The following is a 17,294-nucleotide window of genomic DNA, read 5'->3' as shown; positions in this document are numbered from 1 at the left end:
CAAGGCTTTCTCTCGGTAGGCTGATCGGTCCAGCACAACAGTCCGGCGCCCTTTATCCGCAGGAAGTACAACGATGGAGTTGTCTTTTCTTAAAGATGACAGGGCGGCACGTTGGCGGTGGTTGAGGTTTGAGCACGTTTTTCGAGTGTTGCGGAGGACTGCGGCAGTCTTGAATCGGATCTCGTTGGCAGTTTCTTCGGGAAGGTTGGTAATACTGGCTTCTATGCCCATAGCGAGCTGTGTGATGGGAGGTTTCGATGGTATAACGGCGAATTTCATACCGTTTGATAAAACACTCAGCTGCTCGTTGGACAGTTGTTTGTTACTTAGATTCAAGACGAAAGAAGTCGTGTCGTCTGAACGAGTGTTCGTCTTTAAGGAGTTAGTTTCTATGCTCAAGTTTATGAACTTGCGCTGTTGGCGTAAACGGTAGGTATCCGAGGTCTGACTAGCCCGATGGCAGATGGTATGTATAAGGTTTGTAAATACAATAGGCGAGACCTTACCTTGTATATGTTGTAACAGTCTGGACTTGTTGTAGTCAGCGTTCCTGATTTCATGGTGGAGATGGGATATCCATAAATTTAACGTGCGCAGGCTGAAGTTAAAGCAGGCACGATCCATATGAGAGTTGTGGAACGGGGCTTTGTATCGGAACCCTTTAGGTATAATTCGATTGCTTTTGCATCTGTGGGCGAAGCGTAAATGTTGCCTGTAGCGAGCTATTGAGAGGAAGCATTTTTGCAACTGTGCACAATCGTTGTAGGTATTATGGCCATAAAGTGATCGAATAGTGACAAATGGGCCTGGAGTACTGGGGTCCATAGTTTAACAGATATTTATTTAAAGTATACCCAGTAAAATAAAATAAAATAAAATATTTCCAGAAGCTTTCGGAACTCGTGTCCCTTTCTCAACTGACAGAATTTTTAAATACATTACAAGCAAACTGTGGCACGTTACTCATTCGTCATTGTTGTAGCACGGACGTGTGCTGCCTTGCGCCAGTGATCATCCATCAATAAAACGGTTGTCTCCAGGATTGGATGTATACGCATGCCTTTCTGGCGATTTAATGCCTTAGGGTTGTTCATTATGTTTAGTGACTCTAGCCATAGGCGGTGGCGAAAGTGTCGCGCGTGGTCCACTATCTCAAAGTCGCGCTTGGGGTCAAGATCGTGGTTGGTAGCCCAAAAATGTTCTGCAAGCGCGGACTGGTCAGTTTCGGCAAGCCGGATTGCTCTGTCGTGTTCCGTGAGGCGATCCTGGAGACGTCTCGATGTCTCACCTACGTAGCAACTGTTACAGGCCCTACAGGTGATACGGTACACTACATTGCTGCGTAAGACAGGTGTGACAGGGGTCTTCACACTGGAGACAAGTGAACGTAGGTTCCTACCTGGTAATTGTACACATTTTATGTTGTAACTTCTCAGGATCTTCGAGATACGTCCTGACACTCCTGGATAGTACGGAATGTGGGCGGATGATATGCCGACTTGCTTCGGAGGTCTTGGGTTGGAAGTAAGCTCTTGTGCCTGTAACAAGCATCTGTTTAGTACATGGGATGGATAACCGCATCTGGTTAAGTCCGCCTTCACACGGGAGATCTCGTTACGTCTAATTGTGTCGGTGCTGGAATGGCTCCAGGCCCTGGAGAACAGGGTGCGGGCAGTGCTATTGAGATGGCTTGGAGCGTGGCCGGACCCGTAGTTGGTGAATTGACCGCACCACATGGGTTTGCGGTATACTGAGGTCTCTAGATGTGGGCCTACGCGATGCACTAGCACGTCCAGAAACGGGAGCGAACCGTCCACCTCTGATTCTACGGTAAACTTGATGAAATTGGATAGAGAGTTGAGGTATTCTAGTAGTACCGTTTCAGAACCACGTGGTATTATGGTAAAAATATCGTCGACATATCTACACCACGTTGTAATAGGTGTAGGTGGGTTCTGGTGTATCTGCTTCTCCAGATCTTCCATGGCGATGTTAGCTACTACGGAACTGACAGGGGCACCCATAGCAGTGCCATGTACTTGTTTGTAGAGTGAGTCTTCAAAGGTGAAGATGCTGCTAGAGAGGCATAGGTTGAGGGCGGTACAGATGTCATCAGTGGATAGTGACGTCCTGGATTGGAGGCTTAAGTCGCTCTCAAGGAGCCTTCTGGCGCAGTGCACGGCCTGTTGGACGGGAATCGAGGTGAATAAAGAAACCACGTCAAATGATGCCATGACAGAGTTATCAGGGATTGAAATGTCCTTAATGGTGTTAATGAATTCACTGCTGTTTTTAACGGTGTGAGATGTATTACCTATAAGAGGCGAGAGGAGGCTCGCGATGTGTTTGGACAGTTCATACGTTGGGGCACTGCAGCAAGACACTATAGGTCTGAGAGGAATACCCGGTTTATGGATCTTTGGTAATCCGTAGAATTGTGGTAGTTGACAGCCAGTACCACGCAGAAGATGGTGAGTCGCGGTCGGGATCTTCTTATCTTTAAGCCATGCGTGGACAAGTTTATTAACATTTGCTTCCAGACGTTTCAAGACTTTAACGGGAGGATCAGGTAGAGGTTCATATACGTTAGGATCGAGTAATAGGGCCAAGGCTTTCTCTCGGTAGGCTGATCGGTCCAGCACAACAGTCCGGCGCCCTTTATCCGCAGGAAGTACAACGATGGAGTTGTCTTTTCTTAAAGATGACAGGGCGGCACGTTGGCGGTGGTTGAGGTTTGAGCACGTTTTTCGAGTGTTGCGGAGGACTGCGGCAGTCTTGAATCGGATCTCGTTGGCAGTTTCTTCGGGAAGGTTGGTAATACTGGCTTCTATGCCCATAGCGAGCTGTGTGATGGGAGGTTTCGATGGTATAACGGCGAATTTCATACCGTTTGATAAAACACTCAGCTGCTCGTTGGACAGTTGTTTGTTACTTAGATTCAAGACGAAAGAAGTCGTGTCGTCTGAACGAGTGTTCGTCTTTAAGGAGTTAGTTTCTATGCTCAAGTTTATGAACTTGCGCTGTTGGCGTAAACGGTAGGTATCCGAGGTCTGACTAGCCCGATGGCAGATGGTATGTATAAGGTTTGTAAATACAATAGGCGAGACCTTACCTTGTATATGTTGTAACAGTCTGGACTTGTTGTAGTCAGCGTTCCTGATTTCATGGTGGAGATGGGATATCCATAAATTTAACGTGCGCAGGCTGAAGTTAAAGCAGGCACGATCCATATGAGAGTTGTGGAACGGGGCTTTGTATCGGAACCCTTTAGGTATAATTCGATTGCTTTTGCATCTGTGGGCGAAGCGTAAATGTTGCCTGTAGCGAGCTATTGAGAGGAAGCATTTTTGCAACTGTGCACAATCGTTGTAGGTATTATGGCCATAAAGTGATCGAATAGTGACAAATGGGCCTGGAGTACTGGGGTCCATAGTTTAACAGATATTTATTTAAAGTATACCCAGTAAAATAAAATAAAATAAAATATTTCCAGAAGCTTTCGGAACTCGTGTCCCTTTCTCAACTGACAGAATTTTTAAATACATTACAAGCAAACTGTGGCACGTTACTCATTCGTCATTGTTGTAGCACGGACGTGTGCTGCCTTGCGCCAGTGATCATCCATCAATAAAACGGTTGTCTCCAGGATTGGATGTATACGCATGCCTTTCTGGCGATTTAATGCCTTAGGGTTGTTCATTATGTTTAGTGACTCTAGCCATAGGCGGTGGCGAAAGTGTCGCGCGTGGTCCACTATCTCAAAGTCGCGCTTGGGGTCAAGATCGTGGTTGGTAGCCCAAAAATGTTCTGCAAGCGCGGACTGGTCAGTTTCGGCAAGCCGGATTGCTCTGTCGTGTTCCGTGAGGCGATCCTGGAGACGTCTCGATGTCTCACCTACGTAGCAACTGTTACAGGCCCTACAGGTGATACGGTACACTACATTGCTGCGTAAGACAGGTGTGACAGGGGTCTTCACACTGGAGACAAGTGAACGTAGGTTCCTACCTGGTAATTGTACACATTTTATGTTGTAACTTCTCAGGATCTTCGAGATACGTCCTGACACTCCTGGATAGTACGGAATGTGGGCGGATGATATGCCGACTTGCTTCGGAGGTCTTGGGTTGGAAGTAAGCTCTTGTGCCTGTAACAAGCATCTGTTTAGTACATGGGATGGATAACCGCATCTGGTTAAGTCCGCCTTCACACGGGAGATCTCGTTACGTCTAATTGTGTCGGTGCTGGAATGGCTCCAGGCCCTGGAGAACAGGGTGCGGGCAGTGCTATTGAGATGGCTTGGAGCGTGGCCGGACCCGTAGTTGGTGAATTGACCGCACCACATGGGTTTGCGGTATACTGAGGTCTCTAGATGTGGGCCTACGCGATGCACTAGCACGTCCAGAAACGGGAGCGAACCGTCCACCTCTGATTCTACGGTAAACTTGATGAAATTGGATAGAGAGTTGAGGTATTCTAGTAGTACCGTTTCAGAACCACGTGGTATTATGGTAAAAATATCGTCGACATATCTACACCACGTTGTAATAGGTGTAGGTGGGTTCTGGTGTATCTGCTTCTCCAGATCTTCCATGGCGATGTTAGCTACTACGGAACTGACAGGGGCACCCATAGCAGTGCCATGTACTTGTTTGTAGAGTGAGTCTTCAAAGGTGAAGATGCTGCTAGAGAGGGCATAGGTTGAGGGCGGTACAGATGTCATCAGTGGATAGTGACGTCCTGGATTGGAGGCTTAAGTCGCTCTCAAGGAGCCTTCTGGCGCAGTGCACGGCCTGTTGGACGGGAATCGAGGTGAATAAAGAAACCACGTCAAATGATGCCATGACAGAGTTATCAGGGATTGAAATGTCCTTAATGGTGTTAATGAATTCACTGCTGTTTTTAACGGTGTGAGATGTATTACCTATAAGAGGCGAGAGGAGGCTCGCGATGTGTTTGGACAGTTCATACGTTGGGGCACTGCAGCAAGACACTATAGGTCTGAGAGGAATACCCGGTTTATGGATCTTTGGTAATCCGTAGAATTGTGGTAGTTGACAGCCAGTACCACGCAGAAGATGGTGAGTCGCGGTCGGGATCTTCTTATCTTTAAGCCATGCGTGGACAAGTTTATTAACATTTGCTTCCAGACGTTTCAAGACTTTAACGGGAGGATCAGGTAGAGGTTCATATACGTTAGGATCGAGTAATAGGGCCAAGGCTTTCTCTCGGTAGGCTGATCGGTCCAGCACAACAGTCCGGCGCCCTTTAGCCGGACTGTTGTGCTGGACCGATCAGCCTACCGAGAGAAAGCCTTGGCCCTATTACTCGATCCTAACGTATATGAACCTCTACCTGATCCTCCCGTTAAAGTCTTGAAACGTCTGGAAGCAAATGTTAATAAACTTGTCCACGCATGGCTTAAAGATAAGAAGATCCCGACCGCGACTCACCATCTTCTGCGTGGTACTGGCTGTCAACTACCACAATTCTACGGATTACCAAAGATCCATAAACCGGGTATTCCTCTCAGACCTATAGTGTCTTGCTGCAGTGCCCCAACGTATGAACTGTCCAAACACATCGCGAGCCTCCTCTCGCCTCTTATAGGTAATACATCTCACACCGTTAAAAACAGCAGTGAATTCATTAACACCATTAAGGACATTTCAATCCCTGATAACTCTGTCATGGCATCATTTGACGTGGTTTCTTTATTCACCTCGATTCCCGTCCAACAGGCCGTGCACTGCGCCAGAAGGCTCCTTGAGAGCGACTTAAGCCTCCAATCCAGGACGTCACTATCCACTGATGACATCTGTACCGCCCTCAACCTATGCCTCTCTAGCAGCATCTTCACCTTTGAAGACTCACTCTACAAACAAGTACATGGCACTGCTATGGGTGCCCCTGTCAGTTCCGTAGTAGCTAACATCGCCATGGAAGATCTGGAGAAGCAGATACACCAGAACCCACCTACACCTATTACAACGTGGTGTAGATATGTCGACGATATTTTTACCATAATACCACGTGGTTCTGAAACGGTACTACTAGAATACCTCAACTCTCTATCCAATTTCATCAAGTTTACCGTAGAATCAGAGGTGGACGGTTCGCTCCCGTTTCTGGACGTGCTAGTGCATCGCGTAGGCCCACATCTAGAGACCTCAGTATACCGCAAACCCATGTGGTGCGGTCAATTCACCAACTACGGGTCCGGCCACGCTCCAAGCCATCTCAATAGCACTGCCCGCACCCTGTTCTCCAGGGCCTGGAGCCATTCCAGCACCGACACAATTAGACGTAACGAGATCTCCCGTGTGAAGGCGGACTTAACCAGATGCGGTTATCCATCCCATGTACTAAACAGATGCTTGTTACAGGCACAAGAGCTTACTTCCAACCCAAGACCTCCGAAGCAAGTCGGCATATCATCCGCCCACATTCCGTACTATCCAGGAGTGTCAGGACGTATCTCGAAGATCCTGAGAAGTTACAACATAAAATGTGTACAATTACCAGGTAGGAACCTACGTTCACTTGTCTCCAGTGTGAAGACCCCTGTCACACCTGTCTTACGCAGCAATGTAGTGTACCGTATCACCTGTAGGGCCTGTAACAGTTGCTACGTAGGTGAGACATCGAGACGTCTCCAGGATCGCCTCACGGAACACGACAGAGCAATCCGGCTTGCCGAAACTGACCAGTCCGCGCTTGCAGAACATTTTTGGGCTACCAACCACGATCTTGACCCCAAGCGCGACTTTGAGATAGTGGACCACGCGCGACACTTTCGCCACCGCCTATGGCTAGAGTCACTAAACATAATGAACAACCCTAAGGCATTAAATCGCCAGAAAGGCATGCGTATACATCCAATCCTGGAGACAACCGTTTTATTGATGGATGATCACTGGCGCAAGGCAGCACACGTCCGTGCTACAACAATGACGAATGAGTAACGTGCCACAGTTTGCTTGTAATGTATTTAAAAATTCTGTCAGTTGAGAAAGGGACACGAGTTCCGAAAGCTTCTGGAAATATTTTATTTTATTTTATTTTACTGGGTATACTTTAAATAAATATCTGTTAAACTATGGACCCCAGTACTCCAGGCCCATTTGTCACTATTCGATCACTTTATGGCCATAATACCTACAACGATTGTGCACAGTTGCAAAAATGCTTCCTCTCAATAGCTCGCTACAGGCAACATTTACGCTTCGCCCACAGATGCAAAAGCAATCGAATTATACCTAAAGGGTTCCGATACAAAGCCCCGTTCCACAACTCTCATATGGATCGTGCCTGCTTTAACTTCAGCCTGCGCACGTTAAATTTATGGATATCCCATCTCCACCATGAAATCAGGAACGCTGACTACAACAAGTCCAGACTGTTACAACATATACAAGGTAAGGTCTCGCCTATTGTATTTACAAACCTTATACATACCATCTGCCATCGGGCTAGTCAGACCTCGGATACCTACCGTTTACGCCAACAGCGCAAGTTCATAAACTTGAGCATAGAAACTAACTCCTTAAAGACGAACACTCGTTCAGACGACACGACTTCTTTCGTCTTGAATCTAAGTAACAAACAACTGTCCAACGAGCAGCTGAGTGTTTTATCAAACGGTATGAAATTCGCCGTTATACCATCGAAACCTCCCATCACACAGCTCGCTATGGGCATAGAAGCCAGTATTACCAACCTTCCCGAAGAAACTGCCAACGAGATCCGATTCAAGACTGCCGCAGTCCTCCGCAACACTCGAAAAACGTGCTCAAACCTCAACCACCGCCAACGTGCCGCCCTGTCATCTTTAAGAAAAGACAACTCCATCGTTGTACTTCCTGCGGATAAAGGGCGCCGGACTGTTGTGCTGGACCGATCAGCCTACCGAGAGAAAGCCTTGGCCCTATTACTCGATCCTAACGTATATGAACCTCTACCTGATCCTCCCGTTAAAGTCTTGAAACGTCTGGAAGCAAATGTTAATAAACTTGTCCACGCATGGCTTAAAGATAAGAAGATCCCGACCGCGACTCACCATCTTCTGCGTGGTACTGGCTGTCAACTACCACAATTCTACGGATTACCAAAGATCCATAAACCGGGTATTCCTCTCAGACCTATAGTGTCTTGCTGCAGTGCCCCAACGTATGAACTGTCCAAACACATCGCGAGCCTCCTCTCGCCTCTTATAGGTAATACATCTCACACCGTTAAAAACAGCAGTGAATTCATTAACACCATTAAGGACATTTCAATCCCTGATAACTCTGTCATGGCATCATTTGACGTGGTTTCTTTATTCACCTCGATTCCCGTCCAACAGGCCGTGCACTGCGCCAGAAGGCTCCTTGAGAGCGACTTAAGCCTCCAATCCAGGACGTCACTATCCACTGATGACATCTGTACCGCCCTCAACCTATGCCTCTCTAGCAGCATCTTCACCTTTGAAGACTCACTCTACAAACAAGTACATGGCACTGCTATGGGTGCCCCTGTCAGTTCCGTAGTAGCTAACATCGCCATGGAAGATCTGGAGAAGCAGATACACCAGAACCCACCTACACCTATTACAACGTGGTGTAGATATGTCGACGATATTTTTACCATAATACCACGTGGTTCTGAAACGGTACTACTAGAATACCTCAACTCTCTATCCAATTTCATCAAGTTTACCGTAGAATCAGAGGTGGACGGTTCGCTCCCGTTTCTGGACGTGCTAGTGCATCGCGTAGGCCCACATCTAGAGACCTCAGTATACCGCAAACCCATGTGGTGCGGTCAATTCACCAACTACGGGTCCGGCCACGCTCCAAGCCATCTCAATAGCACTGCCCGCACCCTGTTCTCCAGGGCCTGGAGCCATTCCAGCACCGACACAATTAGACGTAACGAGATCTCCCGTGTGAAGGCGGACTTAACCAGATGCGGTTATCCATCCCATGTACTAAACAGATGCTTGTTACAGGCACAAGAGCTTACTTCCAACCCAAGACCTCCGAAGCAAGTCGGCATATCATCCGCCCACATTCCGTACTATCCAGGAGTGTCAGGACGTATCTCGAAGATCCTGAGAAGTTACAACATAAAATGTGTACAATTACCAGGTAGGAACCTACGTTCACTTGTCTCCAGTGTGAAGACCCCTGTCACACCTGTCTTACGCAGCAATGTAGTGTACCGTATCACCTGTAGGGCCTGTAACAGTTGCTACGTAGGTGAGACATCGAGACGTCTCCAGGATCGCCTCACGGAACACGACAGAGCAATCCGGCTTGCCGAAACTGACCAGTCCGCGCTTGCAGAACATTTTTGGGCTACCAACCACGATCTTGACCCCAAGCGCGACTTTGAGATAGTGGACCACGCGCGACACTTTCGCCACCGCCTATGGCTAGAGTCACTAAACATAATGAACAACCCTAAGGCATTAAATCGCCAGAAAGGCATGCGTATACATCCAATCCTGGAGACAACCGTTTTATTGATGGATGATCACTGGCGCAAGGCAGCACACGTCCGTGCTACAACAATGACGAATGAGTAACGTGCCACAGTTTGCTTGTAATGTATTTAAAAATTCTGTCAGTTGAGAAAGGGACACGAGTTCCGAAAGCTTCTGGAAATATTTTATTTTATTTTATTTTACTGGGTATACTTTAAATAAATATCTGTTAAACTATGGACCCCAGTACTCCAGGCCCATTTGTCACTATTCGATCACTTTATGGCCATAATACCTACAACGATTGTGCACAGTTGCAAAAATGCTTCCTCTCAATAGCTCGCTACAGGCAACATTTACGCTTCGCCCACAGATGCAAAAGCAATCGAATTATACCTAAAGGGTTCCGATACAAAGCCCCGTTCCACAACTCTCATATGGATCGTGCCTGCTTTAACTTCAGCCTGCGCACGTTAAATTTATGGATATCCCATCTCCACCATGAAATCAGGAACGCTGACTACAACAAGTCCAGACTGTTACAACATATACAAGGTAAGGTCTCGCCTATTGTATTTACAAACCTTATACATACCATCTGCCATCGGGCTAGTCAGACCTCGGATACCTACCGTTTACGCCAACAGCGCAAGTTCATAAACTTGAGCATAGAAACTAACTCCTTAAAGACGAACACTCGTTCAGACGACACGACTTCTTTCGTCTTGAATCTAAGTAACAAACAACTGTCCAACGAGCAGCTGAGTGTTTTATCAAACGGTATGAAATTCGCCGTTATACCATCGAAACCTCCCATCACACAGCTCGCTATGGGCATAGAAGCCAGTATTACCAACCTTCCCGAAGAAACTGCCAACGAGATCCGATTCAAGACTGCCGCAGTCCTCCGCAACACTCGAAAAACGTGCTCAAACCTCAACCACCGCCAACGTGCCGCCCTGTCATCTTTAAGAAAAGACAACTCCATCGTTGTACTTCCTGCGGATAAAGGGCGCCGGACTGTTGTGCTGGACCGATCAGCCTACCGAGAGAAAGCCTTGGCCCTATTACTCGATCCTAACGTATATGAACCTCTACCTGATCCTCCCGTTAAAGTCTTGAAACGTCTGGAAGCAAATGTTAATAAACTTGTCCACGCATGGCTTAAAGATAAGAAGATCCCGACCGCGACTCACCATCTTCTGCGTGGTACTGGCTGTCAACTACCACAATTCTACGGATTACCAAAGATCCATAAACCGGGTATTCCTCTCAGACCTATAGTGTCTTGCTGCAGTGCCCCAACGTATGAACTGTCCAAACACATCGCGAGCCTCCTCTCGCCTCTTATAGGTAATACATCTCACACCGTTAAAAACAGCAGTGAATTCATTAACACCATTAAGGACATTTCAATCCCTGATAACTCTGTCATGGCATCATTTGACGTGGTTTCTTTATTCACCTCGATTCCCGTCCAACAGGCCGTGCACTGCGCCAGAAGGCTCCTTGAGAGCGACTTAAGCCTCCAATCCAGGACGTCACTATCCACTGATGACATCTGTACCGCCCTCAACCTATGCCTCTCTAGCAGCATCTTCACCTTTGAAGACTCACTCTACAAACAAGTACATGGCACTGCTATGGGTGCCCCTGTCAGTTCCGTAGTAGCTAACATCGCCATGGAAGATCTGGAGAAGCAGATACACCAGAACCCACCTACACCTATTACAACGTGGTGTAGATATGTCGACGATATTTTTACCATAATACCACGTGGTTCTGAAACGGTACTACTAGAATACCTCAACTCTCTATCCAATTTCATCAAGTTTACCGTAGAATCAGAGGTGGACGGTTCGCTCCCGTTTCTGGACGTGCTAGTGCATCGCGTAGGCCCACATCTAGAGACCTCAGTATACCGCAAACCCATGTGGTGCGGTCAATTCACCAACTACGGGTCCGGCCACGCTCCAAGCCATCTCAATAGCACTGCCCGCACCCTGTTCTCCAGGGCCTGGAGCCATTCCAGCACCGACACAATTAGACGTAACGAGATCTCCCGTGTGAAGGCGGACTTAACCAGATGCGGTTATCCATCCCATGTACTAAACAGATGCTTGTTACAGGCACAAGAGCTTACTTCCAACCCAAGACCTCCGAAGCAAGTCGGCATATCATCCGCCCACATTCCGTACTATCCAGGAGTGTCAGGACGTATCTCGAAGATCCTGAGAAGTTACAACATAAAATGTGTACAATTACCAGGTAGGAACCTACGTTCACTTGTCTCCAGTGTGAAGACCCCTGTCACACCTGTCTTACGCAGCAATGTAGTGTACCGTATCACCTGTAGGGCCTGTAACAGTTGCTACGTAGGTGAGACATCGAGACGTCTCCAGGATCGCCTCACGGAACACGACAGAGCAATCCGGCTTGCCGAAACTGACCAGTCCGCGCTTGCAGAACATTTTTGGGCTACCAACCACGATCTTGACCCCAAGCGCGACTTTGAGATAGTGGACCACGCGCGACACTTTCGCCACCGCCTATGGCTAGAGTCACTAAACATAATGAACAACCCTAAGGCATTAAATCGCCAGAAAGGCATGCGTATACATCCAATCCTGGAGACAACCGTTTTATTGATGGATGATCACTGGCGCAAGGCAGCACACGTCCGTGCTACAACAATGACGAATGAGTAACGTGCCACAGTTTGCTTGTAATGTATTTAAAAATTCTGTCAGTTGAGAAAGGGACACGAGTTCCGAAAGCTTCTGGAAATATTTTATTTTATTTTATTTTACTGGGTATACTTTAAATAAATATCTGTTAAACTATGGACCCCAGTACTCCAGGCCCATTTGTCACTGTCCTGCATTTGGTTAGTAGCAATCCCAGAATAGTATATGTACATTTGGATGGTTCCAAACTTAAGGTAGCAGAGATTGAAAAAGATCTAGGAGTAATTGTTCAGTCTGAAATTAATCTGAAATTAAGTTTTTGAGAATGCAGATAGGCTATTAAAACAGCACGAGCACAAGGTGTTGTGAATACACAAGAAACAGGATAATCACCTGTTTGTTCAAGCAGGAAAAAATAGGTGATTATCCCATTATATAAAGCAGTGGTTAGGCCACAACTTAAATAGTGTATATAGATTTGGAAACATCATTTTAGGAAGGATGTAGATCAGTTGGAATGGTTTCAGAGAAGAGCAACAGGCTTAGCCAAAGGCACAAATAGGTATTATTACCAAGAAAAACTGGGATTCTATAAATTGTAGTGCATGGTGATCTAATTGAAGTTATAAACTTTAATTGGGTTGAGTAAACTAAATGCTGATGACATCTTTATGCTTTCTCATATGACACATATACACATGCAAAGGGACATCATTTTAAGAAAAGGATGGTTGCAGAATAGATGTATGAAAATTTGCCTTCAGCCAGAGTGATGCATACTTTTGTCAATACTGTATAGCTCTTGTAGGATTTACATCTTTGTTTTATTGGACAGACAATGAAATACACTGTCTTACGAAAGGCACTGATATCTCAAATTGTGAGCCTACCATGAAAAGTTTCCCTATGTCATGCTACTAAGTAGCACTTTTCTAAAGAGAGAATTACTATTTGAAAAGCTACTGACACTGAGGGAGGGTAAGACCCCGTAGATGGGATGGTATGGATTCATTAATATTGAAAATGGTAACATGTTAGTGTATAGCACCCCTAGTAATACAAATGATCCTTAGAAAACAAGGTTATTCCTCATGGGCTAGAGAAGTCCTAATGTTTGCTTAATTCATAGGGATGACCTAAAAAGGTGATGGGAAATTATAGACTGATGAGTTTAAGGTGGCCAAGATCATGGAGTCTGTGATTTAAGGATTCAATAAAGGACCACCTTGACAAGAATTGAATCATAAAGGGATTACAGCATTGGTTTTTGGAAGGAAGAGCTTGCCTGACAAGTCTAGTAAACTGCTATATTGAAGTCATAAAACAGTTGGAATCTAAAAATAGCTGTAATGCTATATTACTAGACTTTCTGTGATGCACTGAGAGGTTATTGCATAAACTGGAGCAAAGTGAGATACAGGGAAGATATTTAAGTGGATTGGGGCCTGGCTAAAATATAAAGGCAGAGAGTGGTCATAAATGGCATTCATAAGAGTGGATTGGTATAGCAAGGGGAGTCCTCAGAGACCAGTGCTGGTGCAAAAATAATAAATAAATTTAGTGGGAAAGCTTTAAATTTGAAGGTGGGGAAGATGTAAACTACTACTTTAAAATGATCTAAACCTTTTACAAGCAGGGGCATATTCACGGGTGGACAGAAGGGTCATATGCCCTCCCTAACCAAAAATTTGAAATTAAAGAAAAAGAAGACAGGGGACATTCTAAATAAAAAAAAACTCAAAACCCTGGTCACCATGCCCCCATCCCCTTTACAATGATACTTGGACCTAGTCGCCATGCCCTCTTACGATGACACACCTGGATGTGCCGCTGTTTACAAGTATTGTTAGAAGAATATCACCAAAGGTTTAATGCTTGTGAATGTAAGGTGTTACACCTGAGTAATAGAAACCCTGGTGTAACTTCACATTGATATCCTACCAATGATTTTTTACACTTTTACAAGTGGATATTAGGATTTCCTTATTCTTGTGTAAAAAGACAATGATGAAACCCCACTTGGAATAGTGTATTTGAGCCTGGAGGAAAGGTATAGAAGTTTTAGAGTGGGTTCAAAGAGAAGCAACCATATTAGTAATAGTAAGGAGCACTAATTGTTCTGTCCTTATAAGTAATGGCTTAGAAAGTATTTAGAAAGTGAGGGAGGTAAATTTTTTTTGTAGTAGAGACAAGACCCAGGGGATACAAATATAAAATTATAAGGAGCAACAGAAGGCTAATTAGGTTAAGTTATGAAATTTACCTACAGACAGCATGTCTCAAAGAACTTGAACTTCCAGGTTATTGGAATAAGTTTCCTAACCAAGTTTTTTGTGAGATGCAAAAAATTCCACTTACTTGCATTTTTTTAAATTTTTTTTATGAAAACCCCAAACACAAGAGGTATTAGAACCTATAGTACTTAGTACTGTGCATGGGTTGGAGGTTGAGAAAACGAAAGAAGATATTTGTTGACATTAGACTTGAATTTCTGTAGACTAATTTTCAGGAAATACGTGCAAAGAAAGGTTGTTCCAGAAAACGGCAGTTGAATGAATAAATGAGGAAGATGAAAAGTTAGTTCTGTGAGTTTGAAGTTGGACAATAAATGGATGTTGGCTGGTGGCAGTACGTGTTCGGTGTTTTGAAAGAGAGAGAGTGGGAATTATAGAAGCCAATTCAGAAGTGTTTGTAGAAAAGACATGCAGCAGAAACAGAACATCTATGAGACAGAGAGTGGAGAGACTTAGAGATGAGTCATTAATTAACCTAACTGCCCTCTTCTGAATGGAATCTAGAAGCCTGAGAGAGGGGTTTTGTGGGCACTGCCCCAGATGTGGGAACAATATTCCATGGTAGGTCGGATTTGCAATTTGTACAGAGTGAACAGCTGTTTGAAAAAAAAGTAACGCCAAGAGCAAAAGAGAAAACCAAGTTTTTTATATGTAGAGGAAGCAATATTTGTAATGTGTTTGTACCAAGAGAGATTAGAAGTCAGGGTAATCCCCAAAAGAGATATATCATCATACCTAGAAATTGGAGTGTCACCAAAGATAAGCATAGGAGCAGAAGAATCCTTTTTGCGAGATAGAAGACAGGACTGAGTTTTAGAAGGATTGAAATCAACTAAGTTTTCTTTGCTCCACTGGAGATCGGCATTTAAGGAATTGGTAGTGGATATTCGAGAAGTTGAAGCTGATTGAGCAGGACGAGGTTTCTCAAACTGGAAAGTGGGATGCAATATCCTATTATCAGCAAAACTATGGATATGATTTCCGGTCAATGGAAGAAGGTCATTAATATACAAGAGGAAAAGAGTGGGAGAAAGAACTGAACCTTGGGGGACACCAGCATTAGTAGAGAAGTTAGAGGACAAAGAGCCATCTACCATCACCTGCAGTGAGCGGTGAGAGAGAAAACTGAATACCCAATTACAAAAAACAAATGGCAAACCATAAAATGGAAGCTTATTCAAAAGACCTTTATGCCAAACACGATCGAAAGCCTTTGAGATGTCAAGAGCAACTGCTTGTGTTTCACCGAACTTTTCCATTGAATTTGTCTGTAAATTTCTTTTTAATACTAATTTAACTTTCTAATACTCTAATACTTCTCTTACACATTGCACTGTTTTATCATTCATACAGGGGTAATCTGGACAGATATAGTATCTACAAGATATTATACTATTGTATAATAGATATTATATTATATCTTGCAGGTAAAGCTTCCTTTCAAACTGCTTACACCATTTGTAAATTGACTTATGTTGTGATGGGTTCTTTTTGTAGCATGTACAAGAGTTGCATTGCAGAATTTGTGTCACTGAATTTGTATTGGGATTAAAAGGAAGTACAATTTGCAAACGGAATGACACAAAATGCTTTTTAACAGTGGGTGTGATTTTTTTTTAAATCAGTTTATGTATCATTTGCTATTTCAAAATTTACTGTGATATGCATAGTTAAGTTTTCATGAATATCTGAAAGTTTATTTTCTTTAATCATTTTGTATATAAAAAAATTATTTTAAGTATATATTACAATTTGAGTAATAAAGAATTTATACTTAATTCCTGAGTAATTGAAATAAGTAAAAAGTATTAAAACATACCTTTTAAAGTGTAATTTATTTTTGCTTTCAGAAGAAAAGGATTGGTGGCTCTGTGATAAACAATTCACAATTGCTGATGTTTATCTTAGTCTGCTTCTAGAAAGAATTACTATTCTAGGACTTTGGGAACGTTGTGCATATTCATGTCCACATACAGCACGATACTTTAAAAAAGTTCAAAAATTGGAATCCTTTAAGAAAACTATGAACTACAACTCCAGATTTTTACCAAACATATGCCGTCTCGGTATGAAGAAGAAGCTGGCAGTTGTTGCAAGTGGTGCAACTGTAGTAATAGGTTTAGGAATTATTGCAAGTATAGTATATCGACGGCTGAAGATAGGATGAAATAACAAGATGGGACAATGGACTATTTTAGCTATCTCTCAGTGGTTTAAAGTACGGGGTATTCACAAATTTGCCTTTGTTTTCAGGCTAATAGAAAATGAATTTAAAAAAAAAAAAAAAATTTGCTGCATAAGAAAATTCTCTCAAAGTTTTATTGGAATGCCTTTTATTTTTAAGGTATTCTGCAAAAAAAAAAAAAAAAATGGAAGAAGGCTAAAGGTTCTCATGCTTCTTGTTTTTTCATATGAGACCAATTTCCACATTTTGTGAATGAATAATGTACTTAAAGTTTGAATTTGGGCTGTGCAGACTCCTTCCCCTACTCCTTGCCATGAAGTTCAGGGAGGTTATAAAACTTATATTTATGAACAACATAGTATAAGTTTTTCTTCCCAAATTTTATACATTAAAAATAAAGTATACTTAGGAAAAAACTTGTCAACTTTGTTACAGGCAGCAAATCACATTATTATATCCTACTTGAATTTTTATTATATCGTGAAGTTGTAAAGGTAATTTGTGAATACCCTGTATTTTGATAGTTCCTTTTTAAAACAGTTCAAGTACAAAGTTGCAAATATGGTAAACGACAATGGTCTTATAAAACTCGTATTTTATAGGACAAAAAAGAAAAAAAAAATCAGCATACACGTTGTTTTTTTATTGTTAATATTACAATT

General features: G+C 43.7%; 1 protein-coding gene across 1 annotated transcript in view; it reads left to right on the top strand.

Moving 5' to 3' along the window:
• Positions 1–16,718, top strand: part of LOC150082650 (ganglioside-induced differentiation-associated protein 1-like) — a 45,274-nt gene extending 28,556 nt beyond the window's left edge. The window contains exon 5 of the mRNA XM_090378229.1: positions 16,298–16,718. Coding sequence (XP_090234355.1) covers positions 16,298–16,614 — 317 coding nt within the window. The 3' untranslated portion in view covers positions 16,615–16,718. The remainder of the gene's footprint in view (positions 1–16,297) is intronic.
• Positions 16,719–17,294: the final 576 nt, after the last annotated feature.

This window comes from Mastigoproctus giganteus, chromosome 7, assembly GCF_048544385.1.
Source record: "Mastigoproctus giganteus isolate SK-2022 chromosome 7, ASM4854438v1, whole genome shotgun sequence".
NCBI lineage: Eukaryota > Metazoa > Arthropoda > Arachnida > Uropygi > Thelyphonidae > Mastigoproctus > Mastigoproctus giganteus.
The sequence above is the reverse complement of the archived record's forward strand: the minus strand, read 5'-3'. Positions and strand labels throughout refer to the sequence as shown.